The sequence below is a fragment of the Mixophyes fleayi genome (genome assembly GCF_038048845.1).
Source record: "Mixophyes fleayi isolate aMixFle1 chromosome 2 unlocalized genomic scaffold, aMixFle1.hap1 SUPER_2_unloc_6, whole genome shotgun sequence".
In the NCBI taxonomy this organism is placed as follows: Eukaryota; Metazoa; Chordata; class Amphibia; order Anura; family Limnodynastidae; genus Mixophyes; species Mixophyes fleayi.
In genome coordinates, this window is record NW_027445883.1 from 345,193 (window position 1) to 368,791 (window position 23,599).

Consider the following 23,599-nt stretch of genomic DNA (forward strand, 5'->3'; position numbering starts at 1 on the left):
TGGAAATTTGGGTGGGTCATGAGCAGTGGCTGTTTTGCTGTATTCCATCACTTTTGTGAGAGGTTGTTTCTTCTGACAATTATTTGATAAAAAATAATATAAATATTGCCATCTTCAGTAATGATACAGGATATCTATTGCATATAAAATATTAAATTGTGTTGCAAGTGCAATAAAAATATATTGCAACTGTAAAAATTATATGGGAAAAATCAATGTCATAGATATGCGTAAGATAAATTATAACAAAGCATCTAATTTCAATTATATCAAAAATGTAATTAACAATAAGCAGATTTATCCAGTGTGGCCTAATATACACGTTTTAGTTGTAGATAAGACATTCCTAAAACAAATGCAATTCACCATCATAACAATTACACTTTATCCAACTAATACATTTCTTAGTCTTCAAATTTCATCTCGCTATTTCATTATGTTTCAATGTTTGCAAACCAGCATAAAACAAAAGTGTAACTTTAGTTATTTGCTAGGACAGAGATCATCATCATCAACAACTTTTATTTATATAGCGCCAGCAAATGCCGTAGCATGGAAACACGCAAACGGACAGAAAAGTTGTTGCCAAAATAAACACACAACCGTTTTAAAGTGATTTGCACTGATTGAACACACTTTTGTGATAAGCACTACAAATTAGAGATCTACTTATAGAATCATATCTAAGGCACGCATTTCTATAATGCCTGTTTCCTTCTTTATACCGTTTGTGATTAAGTCCAGAAAGTGTTTATGAAGTTTAAGATCTTTTTGATTGAATAAATTTAAAAAGTCTCATCAGTGTCCAAAAATCCCTGTGAAACGCAAAAAATATATATAAAATATCTCTATCTATGTGTGTGTGTATAATTCATACTTGCCAACTCTCCCGGAATGTCCGGGAGACTCCTGAAATCCGGGTAGATCTCCAGGACTCCCGGGAGAGCAGGCAAGTATCCTGCATACTGCAATTTACTCGGCAAAATTATGCGATTTGCGGTGAATCGCATCATTTTGGCCCCGCCCTATGTGACAAAATGACGGGTTTTGTTGCGGGGGTGGGGCCAAAATGACGCAATATTTCTGTGAAAGTCTGTCCCACATCTCAAGTTACTGAACTAGTGAGTAAATAAATTATCTTGCTTCAGCGATATACTTTGCAGCATTTTTTTCCCCTCTAAAATATGATCACATATCAGAAAAAAGTAAAGCATTTGTCACTGTTTTATTTTCTTTCTTCTTCTTAACGCAAATCATCAATGAAAGAGCAGATCATAGAAGCCCCCAGTCAGTAAAGAATTAGATTGTAGAATTATATTCAGTGTGAAATATCTATTTACATTTATTACATGCCTCTAACAGTTTTCTAATGTGGTTTTGATACAGTTTAAGGCAGAATACACCTATAAAAATAGCTATATGCTTGTGTATCAAAACAGCATAACATGTGTTGCACAATAAATATTTCAAAATGATGGTAATTTTTTGATGTGTATGGATCATAAAATAAAGATGTGATTTAACTCCTCCCCATATTAAAGATTTGTAAAGTAATATATACATGCTGATGTGGTCAAAAGTAATTTAATTGCCATTTGCCCACAATATGTTCTGGATTTGTGTATAATGTTGTTTTTTCTAGGTCATTTGAAGAGCGTGTATATGGCCCGATTTTTCTCACATTCCATACATGATTAAGATTTGTTTGTAAGGCATGAGAAGACAGAACAGTATGATCCCTGTGGCATCATACACGTGAAGTTTTTGCTTCTGTGTTTTCTTAACGCAGTCTGCCTGTCGTCTCCATTCACAAGATGTATTTGTGTAGAAAACGGAATGTACCAGCACACATGTACAAGTGTATGGTATGTACATGCATTCAAGAAGCATTTAGGCTTGTTCAGTTAAGAATTATTTCATGTACATACCGTTAAAATAGCAAACGAAAAACTATTGTTTTAAGCGCACAAGATAGAAAAATACTGAACACAGAGTTTGATAGAAAATGAACTGCAAGTCAATCCTAGTCTTCTCTTTTTTGCCTTTGTTTTGGGATGGAGGAGTTTCATGTGTTCTCCCTTTTGTTTGGAGGAATTTTTTTTTATTTATTTTTTTAAACAAAACCCGTATTTGCCCCATGCATTCTTGAATTCTTTTATTGTAGGAATTCCCACCACACCTGCTGGAATACTGACTATACCATGGCTTTATAATTCTTTATATTAAAAAAGTCCTTTCTTATATTAACTTTAAGTTTTCCTCCTTCCAATTCTTTGGACATAGTCCCTTCTGAACTGTGCACAGTACTTTAGGTGAGGTCTTACTAGTGACCAATTAAGTGTCAGTATAAGCTCCCTTTCCTGTCACAAATACCTCTTCTACACTGCTTGCTGACCTTCACATCACTTGACACTATGATACATGGATATACTTACACCTCCAGGTACAATGAAATGTCCATTTTTTTACCTGCTATCTTACCTTGCTTTTTCATGCATTTGTCTAAAATCTAACAGGCCTTCAATGCAACAAAAAATTACAACTGTATCTGTAAACAGCTTTTACACCACATGAATTTCCTCATTCTTCTCCAGTTAGAAACTTTATATTCTCTAAGGACATGTGCATAGTTGCATGCAAAACCACATGCTAAGAAAATGGAGAAAAAAATATCACTACATATTATTCAGTCACCTGGGTTTCTTTGTTTTCAAATGTGTCAATACCTTAAGTCCTCTAAAAAAAACAAAAAAAAACAAAACATTTTTATATAGAATTATGGAGGGGAGATTCCTCATCCCAGAATAATAACCCATCAAACATATATTTCATATTTTTATGTAGAATTTAGTAATGGACTCTACATGCCATATTGCTACTTTTAGCAGTACTACATTTTTTTTTTTTAATTTGCCTTCATTAGTTTACTTTTCCAATCCATAAAACATTCCAGTGTGATTTACTTGTGTTTTTTCTTGTCCTTAGCAAGCAGTGTTGACCTTTACATTTTACTTCACTGTCAAAGTATGTTGAAGGCTTTACAAGTGAAGCTATCACCTTGGGGATTTGTCAGTTTGAGTGACACTTACTAGTTCACCTAAACCGCAATGGCAGTGAACGTATGGAACAGCGTTGTACCTCAAGGGAAGCAAGGTTTTTATGTATTATTATTATTCACTTCTGCATCACTGCACATGGATTGAATTTTCTCTTTAGAGTAAAAATTTTGGTTGCATTAGTTTTTAATCAAGTCACTTGTTCACAATCCCTCAAAGCCTGTAAGTCTGAGATGAGTAGATGGGCCTGGGGTGAATGTGCTACATGATTTGTCGAACTGTAAAGCTTTCTAAGATGCCACGTACTACAGTTGACATCTCTCTCAAATTGTGCAATGGTTCTAGCATTATATAAGCCTTTCATGCCCTTACTGTCAAAGGGATTATAAGTGAGAGTGCTAGGTAATGAATGGAGTAAGTGGTTTCACTGATAATATACTTTAACGGTCAACAATACCTCTGGAGCATAGCATGTTTTTTCTGCACAGCAAGCATTCTGCTTTTGAAATTATTCCCTGGATTAAAGTCATTATGTCACACACACTGGCAAAATGTGCAGAGACATTGTAAGTAAAAGCAAATTCACCATTTCATGGTTCAATTCTAAGGGACAATCCGCTAAAAATATTTACATAACCAGTTAAAAATAAATGGTTTGGATTTTTGTTTGTTTGAAGTGTGAATGCTATTTTTACAATTTTAGATAATGTTTTTGTTTTCTGTGCAAAAATATCTAAACAGATTATTTTATTTTAATAAATAAATGTTACTTTTTATGATGTCCACATATCCTCTTATTCATTCTATTTAACAAAATTGGGAAATTGGCCTGTAACTGCCAACCAAGTTCTTGTTTCCACATATTATATTTAAAGGCCTATATATGTGTATATGTGTGTGTGCTACACACATTTGACAAATAACAGACTCCTTTCAAACTGTAAGCAATGCTGCACACCTTTGAACATTGTGGACCTGATTCATGAAAGGAACACAAGTCCATTTACATGGTATATTTTGCACTTTTTCATCCTGAGCATCCGGAAAAACAAAACTAAAACCCAAAGAATACAATTTATGTTCGCACGTAAGTCTGGTTACGATTTGAAGGGCGGAATGGGGTGGGGCCTTGGCGTATGCATTTAGTGACTGTATAGTAAGGACGTCCAATTCAAATTTTGTCCATCTCTAAGGTACATGATTTTCAGCCGTATCACTTGCACTATTTAAAGGGCAGGTGTAAGTGCCAAGTGACAGTGATGATGGTCGTATATGCATGCTAGATCATGTATTAGCAATAAAGAGCAACTGTGAAAATGCATTTATATTTACAGAAGACAATAACATCCTGATAAATGTATTTCATGGATACAAAAATGGAAAAACATTTTATTTTAATTATTTTCACTAATGACTATATTATTAACAGGGGACAATAATTTAATACTTTTATTTTTCTGTGCGTTCTGATGGGACTTTATAGTCCACACATATATTGTATCATGCAGTGTGCTGTGTCTGTCTCAATACAGCAAGTTTCGTGTATGCAGGAGCGTTTCTACACCCGTATTCAACAAAAGACGTTTCTTCAGATCCGCTTGTAGTTGAATACGGACATACGTATGTACGAATTACATACATTTTTTTTTTTAAAAAAACGCGCATTACGTTCGTTTTGCATACCTTACTAAAGGTGAGTGCCTTCCTCTCATTGTCAGTGATTCTGGTTGCCTGTCTTGCAGTTAGCACAAACAGCCTGATGGATTTAAATGAGCTTCGACCATCACTGCCACCAATGACAATGGGAATGCTCTCCTGTAAGTAGTCCCGGCAGCACTTTTCAATTATGGCTGCACTAAAATCTTAAAACGCCGGAGGCTGTAGGGAAACCTACTGGAAGTCACTCGTGTACAGTTTATGTTTTGATGTGGGGGGTTTTTCACAATGGTGGAATCAAATGCTTTACTATATACAGTATTTCTTAAAACTTTCTGGTAATTATTTCAATTTCAAAATAATACTGTTTGCAATGAGGAGTTGTTTTAACTTTCGTGTTTAATGGATTGACTTGTACATGTGTAAGGGGTTCTACCTCATTCGACGCACCAACCTTTGGAGAATTGCCAATCTGTCACCAGGGATCCCAGATGCAGGATCTTCACACATGCAAAGAGAAAACAGATGAAGCTCTGGGGTGGTCTGGACTGGTTGTGTTCAAGATATATAGCTGAGGTAAGGCACCTTTGCTTCTTTCCCTGTTATGCTATCCTGAGCATGGGCATCTACAGGTGCCCATCACGGGAGTCTTCCCCGCACAGAAATCTTACTTGCACAGCTGTGAGTACTAGCCAGTAGTGTCACAACACAGGTCCGTCCTACTCACTGTGGATTGCACCGGGCTCCCCTTAATCGTGGATCGCTGCTCTTTGCTACAGTGCCTGCAAATGACGCACACAATATTTTCACCCACAGTCTGCTATACTTCTAACACAAGTAGTGTATGCCAAGCACACTAGTCAAACAAGGCTCAATGACCCTAAAAACAAGTAAGTGGTCACTATCCTGCACAACTAACAACTTATACTAGGTGTAGTGCACTTCCCTGACTAAATCTAACACCACTCAAAGTACTACAGGCAATACAATGCGAAACAATGCAATGCCATCATACAATATAGGAAAACAGGAGTTACCACAGCCTACCTTTGATGTGGGGCCTGACTGAGGATCCTAAGGAAAAGAGGGCATAGAGCAGCCTTCCTTTAATGGGGCTTGACTGCAGCGTGAAGCACCACAGGACACAGGAAAATACGTGGAAATTTGCAAAATGGGCACTGGAGAAATGGTGGGAATGGAGCGGGCGCAGTCTTTGAATGTACTGGTACTAAACTCCTATCAGCTCATAGGTCTTGTGCCTTAACTGTTACCACAGGCCTAGTGCCTGATTAATATGTGGGCACAGACTCTTAGCCTCAGTCTTCTTGGGCCCTTCTCAATCCTCACCACTCGTTTCCAATTCTCTATTTTCACTTGATGTGTTCTTGACGGAGCTCCGCTGTGCTGTCTCTCTGCCAGTAGACTGGCTTTGCTGCTTGCAATGGCTGAATATAAGCCGTTGTGAGGGGACAGGGCCATGGCGCAACAGGCCCTGATTGGCTCACCTGATTGCCCAAATTCAAACTGCTCAGGGTGATCCATAGTTCACTCGCCACTGTGGCCTCTGATTGGAGCAAAGTGAGTCTCCACAAATTTGCTTATTCCAGGGCCTGGAAGACGACAAGAGATCCCCTATCCGTGCTCCTATGTCCGGGTAAGTCCTGCAGCGCTAAGCACCTCTTCGCACACGTCATGCAGATTTTAGTAAATACTATACATTGCTTTCTCTTGTGTAGCTTTTACTCATGTATTGATATACTCAGAGGTGTTTATTTTTGCTGACTTGGGGTACATCAAATCTCTGCTGTACTCTGTCTGTCCTTAGAAAACAATTGGGTCGTATTCCATGGCAACGAAAAGAGCTATACTTGATTAAATTAATATATAGCTGTAAAGCACCGAAGTAAGCTAGAAGCAAAAAATGTCAATGTTGCAGGAGAGCATGCATAATTCAGTAATTAAGTTATCTGAAGGTGGAAAAGCCTTTACATTTTTTTTTATTAGTCATGGTCAGACTAAGATATGAAGTTCCTCACAGAAAAGCTTGTTGTTAATAAGTATATAATATATTGCCATATTCCTGTACATAACACCTACAACAGCGATGGGTAATCCAAAATGGGTGCACATTACAGTTAATTTAAAGAATACAAAAAAATCCCCAAAATTACCTTTTCACCCCCACATCACATCCCAAAATGCCCCTGTTAGCTCCAAAATTAACACATACATGTACTTTAAAACCTTCCTAAATACCCCATGTCACTCAGACCTCCTTACATGAACTCACAGGCAACAAAGTTTTTCCACACATGCCACTCACATTCCCCTCAATTTGCCCAAATGCCCCTCACATGGCACTCAGCCTAACATGCCTAAAAAAACCTACACAGGTAGAGCCCTCAATGGAAGAAGGGAGAGCACATAATGCTGAATGCACCATTGTACATTCCTCCTCTGATTGGTTGTGTTGTGTGACCTCCCTGCTATGTACAGAGGTTGTCACATGACACACAATCCAGCTGCTCCTGTTCAGTCTTAGTCTCTTCATTATAAGAAAGCAGAGAATAAGTCAGTTCGGGTCTGCAGGTGGAGGCCCACTTGTTGCCCACCACTGACCTACAATATGGTTTTATGTTATATTTGTGTAAAATATAGTGGAAGTTACAATGGCCAGAATAATTGCTTTCATTGGTAAAAACAGCATAGAAGGTCTGTACTTTAACCACTATAAGTAATAGAAAATGTTAAGTTACTTTCTAATTAAGTACAGGTATGCTGAATTATAACATTAAGGAGATGAAGATATACCATATTTAGTAAGAATAAAACAAATAAAACGATGCTGTTCCCACGAGTAAGAGCAGTAACAGATTAACCCCACTTACCCATGGAAAATAGCAAGCTGAATATAAACAGTGAGATAAAACATCCCAACTCTATAGACTTTAGCCACCCAACATAGACAAGAAGAGTTAATCTCTATGCAATATTATTTCTAAAATGTGCTTTGAACTGGTAAGTTCTTTGAACATCCTATAATATATTTTTGTGTTTCATTATCAATATTTGGATGTAGATAGGAACTAATGATGTGTGAAAGCACTTTGCTCAGAAGAGAAGCACATCTGTCAACAATTGTCTCTATTGAAATGTACTTTATCCAGGCACCTCATTATAAAGAAACATTTTGGTGGTCCCAATAGTAGTGCTGCCTCTGTTGTTACTTTACATTGCTAACAAAATGCCTGTAAATTAAATTTCTCAAGTACAACTTATTAACATTTGCATAGTTTTGACATGCACAGTTTTTCCCTTTTAAAGATTATTAAAGCTGTGCAGTAATTCAGCATATTGAATTAAAAAGGCAGGCTTTCTGGAAACCTCTGCAAATGAGGTACAGTACATTCTAGAACTAGTGTTCTAACACTCCTGGTTTTTAATAGCTTTTACCAACCCCAGCTACAGTTTTTGTTGTAGAGTATATGAAGCCATATTTATTATTTCTATTATTTGGTAATCTGTTAGTAAGTGCCTTGAAAGCAGTGAAGTAATAAAGTAAAGACATTTGTTTGACTCTTGTAATTTGCAAACTCTTGTTTAACATACTGACTACTTTACTGATGCAATACATATGAAAATATTGCAATCAGATTTTCCCATTTATACACCTCTGCCTTCCAAAAATTCTTCCAAATATTGCGTCACATGAGTTCATATTCATTAAAATTGCCTGATATTTATTGAGGTAAAAGTTGTATTTGTATATAACAGGAAACAGAGAAATGCATGTACTTTTCCAGACGTATATTCAGAAAAACATTAATTAAATAGAGCACTGCTATAGAGAAACTGTGATAGATACATTAGTGTCCAAATGGGGCAGTAACTGAATTGCCAGATGAATTAAAAGAATGTATATCCATTATAATAATTAAATAAAATAGGTGGTGAAATATGCAATCTGAATGGATCCATAAGTTAATTCATGTTAATAAATTATGCTTAAATCTAGCTTTCTAGTCTGATTGTTCATAGTAACATACTATGCATATGTCTGTGTCCAGATTTAAACCTTCTCGCACTGAACATTATTAGATTGGCTCAGGAAAGATGCAGAAATTGGTAGCCATATACACCTGCCAACAGACCAGAACAATATCGATATACATTGCTTTAGGCCACATTCCACTTTACACTTTATGTGTAAATATAATTTTTTCAAGCGAAGTTCTGTTTTTCATTTGTTTCTCATTTGAAGTAAACTTTATATCTGGTCTTAGGGCATGATTTCATAAATAAAAAAAAATGTTGTACTTGTTTATGTACAACACATTAAATCAAATGGCTAAAACGATCATATATATTAAAAGTATATTAATAACACATATGTTTAGTTTCCACCTAATTTCACCAGCAGAGCCTACATACAGATCCCAAAACTGTATTGGTGTCCCATAGACCCATATATTTTTGTAAGCTTGGTATCCCAGAGAGTCAAAAAAGTGATGGTGTGTTTAAAATTTGCATTAAATGGAGGGGGGTGCACCTTAAAAAAATATATATTTTGAAATACATGTACTAAATGGGAATTGTGGGACTATTTTAGAGCTGCTTAATCTACCTGCAGAAGATGGATCTTTAAGATTGTTACTGTCATGTTCTTGGCATATATATCCCTTAAGTAACTAGATTGCAATTTTCAGGTAGTGATGTACATATATTCCTACTTTTGGACTGGGGAAGTACAGTGCTGTGCCTTTTTTCATATGTTGAGTAGGACTATTTTATTCGTTACAATGAATGGAGACCTCATAACTTCAAAAGCGAACATGCGCTTTGTGTGAGCTTTATATACATTTTTAATTCATCAATTCAGCTAAACAAGTCCTGTAAGTATGTAAAGTACATCCGTAACGCATGTTCACTGTTTCTGGTCTTTTCATGTGCACAGAATGGAGTACTGGAATTGCCCAGCTGCAGACATACTTTTATTCGTATAGAAGTGTACATTAGATACGTGGCACTACATACCCAAACCTCATTCATCCTACTTGCTCAAAGTACATTTCATTGACAGTAGTTTACACTCAAATTAGTGACCATCTTAGTACCTTGTAGTTCATTGAGAACAGAGTTAACCTTCTTTGACCTTACAGAGTTAATTACAGCTGGCAACTCAAAAGTGTAATTGTTGGAAATGGGGAAATTAATGCTAATTCTGACAACTGTAGATTAATATAATGCAAATAAATCGCCAGTAGGAAGGAATACATGATATTAAGGGATTCGTTTGATTAGGATGGTAATGTCCTGTTTTAGTTTGAAATAGTTGTTTATAAGACAGAAATGTTTTGGTCACCTTAACTCTATGTTTAGTGGTTACCTTTACTGACATTAGTTTATTCTTGTGCTGCTGCTTTTATGTAAGCCATTGCATTAAATTTCAGCAGCGGTTTCACCTTCCATAACTACAAAATGTAAATAAAATAAGCTGTTCTTGATTACTTATACATATGCAGCTTCTTTTGACACAATTCTTTTTCTTTTGCTTAGTTGCAGTTATCTGCAATTTTGCCTAAAAAAACAAGATTGCTGACTGGTTGGATGCTATTAGCTTGTGAGATTAACTAAAATGATTTATATTTTTTAAGGTCAGAGTACCACTGCATTTAAACTGTTGGCACTTTTGTCCAATGACACAGTTGTACAATTTGGTAAGCTATGGGGCCCAAAGCTTGCAGTGCAGAAAGGAATGCATGTATGATGCCATTTGTGTGAGCTAAACCTTCAGTTCAAACACTTTGTTCGTAGTACAACAACCTCTGGTGACTTGCATATACTACTATTTTTTACTGTTATATTTTAATGTTTGGACAGTAATCTGCAATGTATATTGTCATTTAGCTCAGGGTGCATTGCTGCATCACAGTACTGTGGTCATGAGTTTGAATCCTAGCATGACCCTATCTGAGTGGAGTTTGAATGTTCTCCACGTGTTTATGTGAGTGTCCTCTAGGTGCTCAGCTCTCTCTGCATCTGGCCTGGCTCCTATAAGGTGTTAGAGAGAGCCAAAGACCAGCACAGCTTTGTGACAGCTTCACATTGTTTAATTAAAAGTGAATATACACACAATATAGTAATATAAAGTAGTAAATGTATGTTTCAAAAAACTACTACTCCTCCATGAAAAGGAATAATGCACTCATTATAGTTCAAAATATAAGTATATAAGAAGAACCTTCAGCATTCTGTGTCCTGTATAAAAGCCTATATTCAAGACATACTTGAAAATGTATTTCTTCCTGGAAAAATATGTTCTAAATAGTCTTAATAATTAAGATGTAAAGTACACAAATATGGGATCTCCTATCCAGAAGTCAGTTGTCTCTAAGAAGCAAAAAAAACACCCAAAAACTAAATTTTTAATTTTCAATAAAATATTAAATGATGCGCTCCCTACTGTAAATTATAGATCAGAAGTCATAGAAGAGTAGACTGAAGAAATCTTAGGTGAGTGAAGCTGTAATCATATACTATATATGCATGTATTTATGTATGTGTTAGAGACAAAAAAGAGAGCATTCATTGTGCAGTATTTGAAATAAGTGTTTATAAAAAGAGTAAAAACCCTACAAAACTGGGTACTTAATTAGATAAAATTAAAGCTTATCTGGAAAGGTATCAGGAGTTGACGGTAAAGTCTCTGCAGAATGGACCAATTTGTGAAAATTATACATCCAATGTCAAAAAAGACCCTATGAGGTGAGCTTACACAATGCATAAAAGCATGCACACATAGCCAGGAGGTTCAGTTGTTGTTCAGACACCAGAATGGGGAACAAATGTGATCTAAGGGACTTTGGAATTATTGTTGGTGCTAGAAGGGATGACGTGTGTAGCTCAGAAGCTGCTGATCTCATGGAATTTTCACGCACAACAGTCTCTAGAGTTTACAGAGAAAGTGCTGTGGGCGAAAACACCTTGCTAATGAGAGAAATCTGAGGAGAATGGCCAGACTGGTTCAAGCTGACAGGAAGGAGACAGTAAGACAAATAACCATGCATTATAACAGTAGTATGCACACAGCACATCAAACCTTGAAGAGAACGGGCTAGAGCAGCAGAAGACCTAATTGGTTTCCACTCCCATCAACCCACATGCATTCCTTTATGGTCACAGTCTACCCATCTTCTAATGGCTACTTTCAGCAGAATAACGCACAATGTCATCTCAAGTTGGTTCCATGAACATGACAATGAGTACATTGCAGACCAATGGCCTCCACACTCATCAGATCACAGTCCATTAGACGGGCTTTGGAATGGAGATTCACAGCATGAATGAATAGCTGACAAATCTGCAGCAAATGGGTGATACGTTTCTCCAATACATTTAGCGGTTTCATCAGAGGGCTGTTCACACTATTATTTTATTGCCTTGTAGTGGATATTGCAGTATCGTTTAGACCAGTGTTTCTTAAACCTGGTCCTCAGGACCCCTAACAGTGCATGTTTTCCATATCTCCCTGCTTTAGCACAGGTGTATTCGTTACTGACTGATCCACAGGTGGTATAATTATTTCCCTTTTCATATGGAAAACAGGCACTGTTAGGGGTCCTGAGGACTGGGTTTGAGAAACACTGATTTACACAGCTTCCTGCAGCAAAAATTACTTTATTTTAAATAATTGGTTATTTATTTTTTCCTATTAGACCCTAAGGATACTTTCAGTTACACATCTTCAAGATCTATCTTGGCATATTGTTTTTATCTGAAGCCATGCATGTTGTTCAAGTTTTTTTGGGAGAAAAAGGTCTCATGTAGAAATGTGATTAAATGTTTATGTATTTGTAGCAACACTGGTAGAAAAAAACATGTTATAATGAAGTAGGTATAAAACAGCAGTAAATCATTTTAAAAGAAGTATTTGACAAATTAAAAATACTCGTCAATCATAAGGATGTTCTCTTTATTTTCTGCTAAAAAACAGTATATGGAAGAGACATAATGGAACATGTATGGAATGTGCACTATTTATATTTACTTCACTACACTGTAAACAGATCTACCTATGACTCCATCAAAATAATGTTACTCATATACTACAGTTTAGAAATGTAGAAGTGAAATATTTTATGCAAATTATGTAGTATTAAGCTAAATAATAAAAACATATGTGTTAAAATGCATTTTGTCGGAAGCCAATTAACCTACCAGTGTGTTTCTGGACTGTGGGAGTAAACCTGAGAGGCTGTAGGTATTGCTTAAACACAGTATATGAACAAATGTGAAATAATTAAATGTAAAGTGATGAGCTTGCTAAGCATCACAGATAAGAATATATTTAACAGTTGTTTATAATTGTACTTTCACTACTCAGGTAGTACTACAATAGCAATTGCTTGATTATACTAAAGCTTCCTGATATCCCTCACTTAACTTTTTCCCTCACTTACAAGTGTAAATTATGAAAAACTGACATAAAAATATAATGGCACTTTCAAGTTGTGGCATGTAGAAAAGTTTTAGTGCTAGCAATGGAATTTAATTTGTCATGCTATAAAATAAATAAAAAGAACATAATACCTTTGTTTTAATGCCGTTATGGCCATAATATTCCAGTTTATACACACAATGTAAAATACAAACAACTTTATTTGTTTACTGATGCATATTTATATATGTTCCATTTAAAGCTGTCAGTTTATTGTTCTACTTTAAAAATGTAAACAAATCAAGATGTTTATACAATTTGGTGCAAAAAAGTATGCAAGCATGCAATATTTGCCTAATTATGCGTAAAGCAAATTATGGCTAACAGGTATAATGCTGTTAGACGTACACTAATATGAGTACAGTGTGTTCACAACCTCCTAGATAGATCAAAGTCTAAATCTCTCTGACAGCTACAAGATGGCAGAGCTTGCCACAGGCTGTATGCTGCTTGCTTGCTGAAGCTCTTTGTCTGTAAAGCATGCCTGATAGCTAAGAGTATATTTTTAAGGATGATCAGGTAAAAGGCTGTCTTCTGACATTTTAACTAATCCCTAGCCTGTGGTTTCCTGCACATTGTGAATATTTGCTAGCAGGGGAGAGTGGCTTTTTCACATATGCAACCTGTCATTTTGAATTGGGCGTTTATTTGATGCCTGCTAATGTGAAGTTATACAATGAAATAGATTCTGATTGCATTAAACTGACGTGAGGTTTCTCTTTTCCCAATATACCTTTGCCAGAAATCTAATGAATGTTTAACCCACAGCAATCCACATAAATCTATCGTGCTACAACATGATCTTTGCAAGATGTAACATCCTCTTTGCTTATTTAAGTGGAAAAGTTTACATTTGATGACCTTTATTTGTCTTGTCACTCAATAATAATTAGCAGTCTTTCTAACCCCCTTACTGATAGAGGCTCAAAGAAAGACTTTCTAATGTCTATGATATGGCTGTTAAGATGTGTTTTTACATGCAAGGAGGTAAACCTAGGTAAATCAATGAAAATAGGTAATTTAATTAAATTGCACTAATGTGCATACATTGGTCCACAGATTTTTGAAAAACATATAAATATTACATTTTGTTTAGTTGTTCCTAGTCAGGTTCCATGTATACTTATTAGCAATATCTTTGGTAGTATTTGTGCCTTTCTTACTCCCCTCTACACCCTCTCCCTCCCCTGATATAAGGCATAAAACATAGAGGAGACATCTTGTATATTTTCTTATGTTTAATATGATGTTTGTATTTTTCCAGTTGTTTCCTCTTTAAATAGTTTTTATATATATATATATATATATATATAGTAAATATTTTAAGGTATATATTTTACCCCATAATTGAGTTAGTGGTAGTGTAAAAATGTATACATACACACACTCTATTGTTTAGGAGACAGTTTTTCTGAAACCTTAAGAATGGAAATGGTTGAATGACCAAAATGTTGACTTAGTAATGCGAAAAAGTGCATAATATATATATCCAGTGGTAGATATATAGATATATGTGTGTGTGTGTGTATATATATATATATATATATATATATATATATATATATATATATATAAATAAAATATACACACATTTGTACTTTGAAAATCTGATGTGTATTTCATTATATTTCCCTTTGAAAAATATAACTCATTGGATGTCTACATATGTATATAGTAAGATTTTCAATTTGGCTTAGTTACTAAGCTTTGAAATTGTCGGTCGTCTTGTTTTTATTTATTGCCTTGATCTAGTAATACATATATTCAATCAACATCTGTTTGGTAATCTTTCAGATGAAAGTGTATGTAAAATGAAGTTTGTGTATAAGTATACATTTATAATATAAGGCAATGCTGGGTTAAAGCGTATGTGACTATGTAGACAGCACTCAGTATCTACATATATTTAATGGACCATAATGCATTTGTTTCATTCTTACTGTTACGTAGGTCCCCCTTCGTATATCTTTATTTTCATTCTGTGTTTCTGTTTTTACCTATTTTTTTTTTGTCAGCCCACTGTCCTATGACGTCTAGTTCTGTCACACCAGAACATACTTTTATGGCATATTGCTGTATAAATCAGTGTACCATTTTCTAAAGGTGGTTGCATTGCCTATGAGGAAATTTTCTTCCACCTTTTTCTTTAAGAAAAAAAGTGCCATTCTGCAAAATGCTTTTTATCTGACAAAGGCAGGTATTCCATCTACAGAATCAAATTCAATTTACTGTCTGGCTTTAAAGTTTGAATTTGTAATTTTGACAGGTCGTTTTAAAGGGCATAGGTACTGAAAATAAAATGTTGTACCCCAACCCATGTTGAAAATTACCTGTCAGAAATAGTTAGAAGTCTCCTGTATTTTTCCTGAAGCGTGTCCCTTCAGCTGTCAGTTTAAAAAGGTTAACACTGTACAAAAGAGCAATCCCGGAAAAAAAAGCTTTCCGGCGCAGCTTTTCATTCAAAAAAACCCATAAAACTCTGTTTGCAAATTCAAACTTTTGCAATCTGGGATTTGAGATGTTTGTCATAACTTGTTACTGTGCCAGTGTGCACTGTTAGCTTTGTTGCCGGTGGAAATGGGGTTATCTTGGCAATTTAATACTGGTTTGTACCTGTCCATAGATTCAGTTATGCTAAAGTATGTTTGCTGCTCGATCTTCACAGAGCTGAATTCTTATCACTGTAATGAACAAAAGTTAAATTATTTCATATTCTAGAATCTACATCTATAATCAAGTGCAGTAAGCTATAGTACAATCTTTTTCTTCCCCTCAAAACAGGAATCTATCTTTGTTTGTTATTTATAATTAGTTTTAATATTCATGATGATCATTTTTCATATATTTATTTGCTAAGACAGGCACATAAAAAAGTGGTGTAGAAGCGTGGGTGGAGTGAAGCTGGTGTCCTTCTGGTAGTTTTAGGCATATTGCTTATGTTACGTAAACCGTTCATTACAATGGTACCTTAATATATTGAGAGTCATCTTGCCATTCACCAATACACGCTGTTTAAGAAAAGAGACAGAAGCACATTTCTGTTCAGTGTTTTGTATTACAGTGCTATCATTTTATATTGTAAAACTTGGAAGCACTGCTACATAAGGTGTTGAAAATACATATCTTCTGTAATTATGGTTAGGTTTATATTGTAACTGAACTACAAGGAATATATGTACATGAGTATCTATATACTTAGGTTTCAAGCTGGCAATTATAGTAAACTGTGTTTTCTCATGTTCAACACTGTGTGCAAGTACCAAGACAAAACAATATACAACCCTTCGATAGTTTACCAACACATTTACATAGACTGTGCATGTTATGTTTGCAAAAGTGCGAGTCACTGACCATAGTATTAAGGTTTCACTTTTTTCTTGCAGCTTATACCACCTGAGTATTAGCAGTATTGTGTTGGTAATATTAATTTCAAACTATAAAGTCATATATGCTGTACAATTTGTATTTGAATTTTTATTGCTATTATACTAAAATAACCTAAGTAACAAAGCAAAATGGACATGTTCTTTTCATATGATTTGAAGCTTGTTCTAAATTCCTGATTTTATTAGCAAATTCACCTAAATAATATAGTAGGGAGTAGATTTTCTGTTTGGTCACAAGCTTCTAATTTGGAAATCTTAAGTGGTGACATAGTCCCTATTATAAAACATTACAGTACATCATTTATTTTCTTTTACACAACATGTATCAAGTCGCTTGTTATTTCAAGTAAGGTCTGCATCAGACAATATGGTTGCTTCCTGTAGCTTTGGGTAATCGATTATGTTTGATACAGACCATTTTAGCTCTTCTCCTTGAAAGACTGGAGCCTGGCTCATTATTTATGTGCGATTTGGGTTCCTTAAGTAATACATTTAACGTTCAAGTATTGTTCATTTTTTAATGCACTCAATATCTAGCTTAATCTTCTGTGATGTTATATGAGCATGGATGTCGTTTCAGCAATGTCTCCCTAAATGCTACAAAATAGATAAAAGGACTATCAATGATATGTATGACAAGTTCAATTACAGGTGTGACATGCTAAGAAAGTAAAGCAGGGTGTCAACATTCAAGACTGCATAGTTAAAAAAAGAAAAGAAACATTTTTCTTTAGATCTTCTGAGTGCTAATAGAAGTACATTACCATGATGTTAAGTCTGCTTAGCTATTCCAAATAATATGAGTAACAGCCGTAGCATTTTATTAATATTACGTTCCTTACAGCTGGGAAGCATGCCAATATAAACAAGCAACCCATTTGGGATTTTAACTGAAGTTTCTGCTGGTCACTTAACCCCTTGAGTGTGTAAGGTGTCTGTAAGGTAACGCAGAGTACTAATTATATTACATAGGTTTTGGAATTACGGGGCATTTTTAATGTTTGTGTGTTTGAGAAGTGCACAGGCAGCGAAACATTGAGAGTTTTGACTCATGTTATAATATATATGGTATTTATATTGTGACCATGTTAAAAAAAAAATGTTACAATATTGTGTTTTTCTTTTTTTTTCTTAAATATTTAGGTTGAGCTAAAAAGAAAGTATAATGATCAGCACTCAAAGAGCAGAGGACTTCTGCCTGGCAGCCAGTGGTATGAGATACAAGCATATAGAGCCCTAAACCAAGCCTTAGGGAGGTAAGTTCTTGTGACTTTTCTCTATTTTCTGATTATAATTGTGATGATTATGTTATTGTTTATACTTGATACATTGCACTGGCATCATTGTTATATCCCATTGTCAGCTGATCTTTAGCAAAACGTCAGAGAGTAAACACTATGCCTTAGGCTGGGTACACACTACAGAAATTTTCTGCGGATGTGTTATCTATAACGATTTTACCAATGACTGATCACAAAAAAATAAGTCCCGATCAGCATGCCGATTCATGTGTACACGCTAAACATGTTTTACACAATTTACCTTTAGATCTGTACTTTTCATCTGTCCTAATAATCGACTGAAAATATTATGACTCTGTAAACGCTATGAAGATCCTGGGATCAATGATTTAATGTGCTATGGAGCGATAATAGTTATATCGTGCCAATCAGTATTATTATTAGTAGTAGTATCATCTGATTGGCCCGATAATCTGCTGAAAACACTGTAGTGTGTACCTAGCCTAATTATTGGTTTGAGAAAACTCAGTCATATCTATTTATTGAGTACTGATTAAAGTGAGAGCACTCCTATAACTGATTGATCCGCAATATGAAACTGAACAACACCACTGTCTGTAAATTGATTTGATTGAATGAAGTTTTCCATTAAAACCTTCATAGGTCATTGTTACCCCTACTGTATATAGGGGCCTTGTTGTCAGCATCCTAAGCAATTCATATACATCCATTTCCATATGCCTTAAAGGATGATGTCTATGTAATGTTGTTCTTACATTTAAAAAAAGCTTAGTTTTCTTTCAACAAAGCAATGACACTTTCACTAGTTTGAAAATCAAATGTATTGCAAAATTAGAGCACACCCACTGTTGTATTTGCGCAAATGTAGTTTTCTGCTGACGCCTGAATGTATTACTGTTGCTATTGCTCTCTTTGAAGACACACAGCAATAACTACATTTGCAGTTATACAGAGGTACCTACTGAAGATGTGAGGCACTCTGCAAGCAGAAGCATACTAAAAACATTCATGTACTTTTCTCTGATTAGATAGCTTTTAGCAATATTGACATTTTCTAAATAACATGCATTTTCTTCTACTGTAAATGATTTAAAAGGAAATCAAACAATATTATTTTAGTATTGAGAAAGACACTTTAAAGCAAGTTCTCCTCTACTGTGGAGTGTGTACAATCCAACAATTAACAAATATTGTTAAATCAAATTTATTTTCTGAGTTCACCTTCTTCTACTGATTGTTCAAGAATATATATATATATATATATATATATATATATATATATATATATATATACATATATATATATATATATATATATATGTATATATATATACACACACACACACACACACATACACACACACACACACACACACACACACACACTAACAATATTTACACCTGTATTAAATCCCATAATGCACATCCTTGACCTCCATGCTCTGTCCATTATTATAAAAGCCTGTTATGAGATTAAGCTGAGTTTGCTGTGATACTCATACTTTATAACATTTGCTCAACAATAACATGTCATGACCTTGCGTGAAAGCTGTTTTTATTTTCTTTCAAACCTAAACTTGCAGTGCTTATATCACATATTCTTCTAATGGATTTTATATCGCACAGGTTCAGTATTGCACATATGCTAAGCCTACTGTAATTTAGAAGCCTGTGCCCTGGAGTAAAAGGTTTAACTGATTATTATTTCAATATATATATTTAACTTGTAATGAAGTGCTTAATGAAGTTGCAATAATGTAAATATTTTGTGATTGTCATTTGCTTCATAATATTGTATACCTGTCTCAGTAATCTTTGTAAATCTGTCTTAAAATTTTTAGTGGTAAAGGCCACATGTTTTTCTTGCTGCCAGCTAATCAGGGCAACCTAATAAAACTTATGCAGCAGATAATGTCATATGCAATGAACATGGTAAATAATTAATATGCAGTTTGTACATTTATTTATAGAGCTTTGTATGCAAACCTGCTTTCATTTAATACAAATCACTTCTCTTCAATTTCACTTGTAGTATTGATTAAATGCAATCCGCTGAACTATAACAAACAGCATATTGGATTTCTCATTGTGTGTCTGCCTGGCTAAAGGCTCTTGCCGAGTTCCAGAAACAAACGCAGAACAATGCTCGTAGAAGTTTGTGAAATTAAAAAGAATTAAAAACAAAATAGCAATACATCTTTATTCCCAGTGCACTCAATAAAACGTGACATAAAGGCCATGAACAGAAAAGAAATGCACTAAAGACAAGTGACCTTTTACTTGAAGATATCTTTCACCAAAATATGATATATGATGACAGTGACAGAAAGTGGTCACATTTTGGGAGGAAAATGTCTACACAGATTTATGGCAATAGAAGCAGAAAAGGCTTGAATCTGGCACTTTCCTGATAATTCAGAAATGCTCTGCCATGCAGAAACTGCACAACAAAGTAACATTTCTAGCCGGTTACGCTTTCCCTTTAGTAGGAAGTTTTAGTTTAAATAATTATATTAAGCACACACACACTCTGATACAGTGACATATTTTACAAATCCTGCCTGTAAACACGGTTTAGACCTTTTTTCTTTTTCTATTATTTACCCTTCTAGCCACCATACATTATACACTACGTAAACACATATGCACATTGGTAAATAGTTGCTAATTCAGTATTCTTTAAAACCTGAGAGTAGGTAGTTAGATACACACATTGATTCAATAAATGTATATCGTTGTTTTGCTTTATAAAGCATTGTGGAATATGTTGATGTAAAATAATAGACATATTGAAGATTACAATGACAGCAAAACAACTTAAAAATTGATCTGCGTTTAAATAGTGCATTATGTTACAGATATAGTCAAACATCTGTTAGTTGTTTTTCATTTACATTTAATGTATATTTTATCATTAACAGTTGTATAATGTACACAATTTATATTGTGTAAAATTACACATGTAAAAAAACACAGGTAAAATGACACAATATAAAGATTATCATTCAGTTATTACATTATTGTTAATCTGTTAATAAACAGGTGTCAGTCAATTTATTTCATTTTTTTTAACAGGTGCATTCGGCATAAGAATGATTGGGGTGCCCTCATTTTAGTTGATGACCGTTTCAGGAACAATCCTAAATATATTACTGGTAAGAATACAATGGCTACACAGCCAGTTATGTTGTCATTTTCTCGTGCAATTAAAGATTCTGGGTAATCTGAAGTAATTATGTTTTGCCTAGGTTTGAAGGGTGAAAATGTAAATCTAGGGGCCCCGTATGTACGGTGGGTTAAATCTAGGGGCCCCGTATGTACGGTGGGTTAAATCTAGGGGCCCCATATGTACGGTGGGTTAAATTTAGGGGCCCCGTATGTACGGTGGGTTAAATCTAGAGGGCCCGTATGTACAGTGGGTTAAATTTAGGGGCCCCGTATGTACGGTGGGTTAAATCTAGAGGGCCCGTATGTACGGTGGGTTAAATTTAGGGGCCCCCGTATGTACGGTGGGTTATTTCCAATAATCAAGTATGTAAGGTGATGGAAATGTATATCTAGTGGCCCTGTATGTAAAAAGGGTTAAATGTAAATCCAGTGGCCCTGTATTAGACTGAAATCAATGCCAACATGTTTTAATGTTAGACTTTTTTCCCCGATATCTGGTTATAAGGTGTTCTGTTGAGAGGGCAAAGATTGTGCTTTTTCTTATAGAATAAATAATATTGTTTTATTTAATTTTTAGTTTCATAAAATTTAGACACAGTTCTTAAGGGTGGTATAAAGTGCCATTTTTTTTCGATGATTATATTTGTTTTTACAGCCATGTTTAAACATTAAAGTCAGCCATTTTGGGTTTGAGACATTGTACAGCCAATAATGAGCACTGGGATACACTGTGTTGTGTCTGTCAGATGCAGTAAATGATTTTGTTTTAAGTTACTCAGCTAAAAACATTAGAAGTCTAATTTAGAAAGGCAGAACTGCAGTGCAAATCTGTAAATCCTCAGCCACTGTAGCCAAAAATTTGTTACAAGCAGACAAGTAATGAGATGGAAACAATAATAAAACATTAAATTGACTTTTCTAATGCTTCTTCTGTATGACCAGTAGGGGGAGCTCAGATTCCACAGTACAAAATAAAAATGCAGCTATTGAACTTATTTTGAGAGTGACTGGAACTTTGTCATACAACGACAGGCATTCATGTACCTTCATATTAGTATTACATTGCTCAACACACTATGAAAATATAATTCAACATAATTATCTATCTCTAGACTTATTTATTTTATTGAGCTTTAACAATGTCTTACATTCTGTTTGTGAATGTTTATTTTGTTTGTGCAAAACATGATCATATTTAATCTATTCGTTTATTTGATTCTATAAAATACAACAGAACTTCCTCTTTAAGCTGCCAACTTAAAATAATGGCCAAAACTGACATATTAGTAATGGTTGCATTGTGAAGAGGTTGACTAAGAATTACATATAAATATATTTGAATTATTTTTTTTGGAGAGAATACTTTTTGAGGTGGCATTATAAATAAGGTGCACTGCATGTAAACTAATATCAGTCTTTGCAGTCTTATATTATATTGGTTACCAATTTAAAAGTTGGACTGTATGTATCTTACTGGATAATGTTTCATCACACACAGTATGGGGAAACATGCAATAGATAGATCATACATTATGCAAATCATATCACCATCATTAAATGACCTTAATTGTTCATGATGACCTTGGATGTATAAGGTGCTTTTGGGCCTACCAGTACCAAAATACATATATGTACATATAGACTAGTATTTTTGGCGAGTTGTATTTTTTAATAGTATATTTTCTTGAATACTACAATATCCACCACAATGCAACCAAAGTCTCACTCATACAATGTGCTAATGGGATCTGATAGATGTCATAGGGCTGAGACTGCAGTCACTTGAGCTGCTGTGACATTACTTGCCCTGACTCTGTATATGTACATACTAATCCACATAGAGCATGTCTACATATCTGCACACCTGCTAATCACATTCTGCCTGCTCAGTTAATAGAACTGCCACCCATCTAATATGGAAGTCTGATGCAAAGGGGTGATAGAGAGTATGATGGTGTATATTTAGTGAGGAATAAATACTTTAGTTAACCCTTTGCTTATTTTATCTATATTATAGATTGTACACACCTCCATGATTTTACGGGTGGTGGATGTGCCCAATATATATATGTACACACAGAGCGAGAAAGCACTATTTTATTTATTTTAATGTTGGACAATTAAAAGAGTACTTTACAGATCCATGATCATTTTGCGCAATTCAGACCTCCAGTGCATGTCATTCTGTATATGTTTTGCAAGTTATAAAGTAAAATACAATCTGTAAGTCCAACTTCTGAATAGGCAATTTATGTGTTCTTCATAAGTGATGAGTCGCACAAAGTATTAGTGTGTGCACTCAAGGGTTTAAATTATACATTGTTTAAAGAATCCATTCAATAAAATGTCCTATTCTGTATGTTCCTACAGACTTTTCCTTATCTTTTTATGTGCCAAGTCAATTATTCCCTGTATTTAGCAATAATGGCTGTTACAACAATGCAATAGACTGTTCTATATATGGCTGACACCGGTGTCTGTTGTTCCTGCACAACAGGCTCTCTTAGTATAGAGAGTACAGTTCACTGACACACATAAAGGATTTGAATAATCAATTTAAATAAAATAGTCACA

At 34.8% G+C, this 23,599-nt stretch overlaps 1 protein-coding gene across 1 annotated transcript in view; it reads left to right on the top strand.

Moving 5' to 3' along the window:
- LOC142109663 (Fanconi anemia group J protein homolog) overlaps positions 1-23,599 on the top strand; it is a 197,299-nt gene that overhangs the window by 169,845 nt on the left and 3,855 nt on the right. The window contains exons 17-18 of the mRNA XM_075193728.1: positions 17,739-17,851; positions 20,933-21,012. Coding sequence (XP_075049829.1) covers positions 17,739-17,851; positions 20,933-21,012 — 193 coding nt within the window. The remainder of the gene's footprint in view (positions 1-17,738; positions 17,852-20,932; positions 21,013-23,599) is intronic.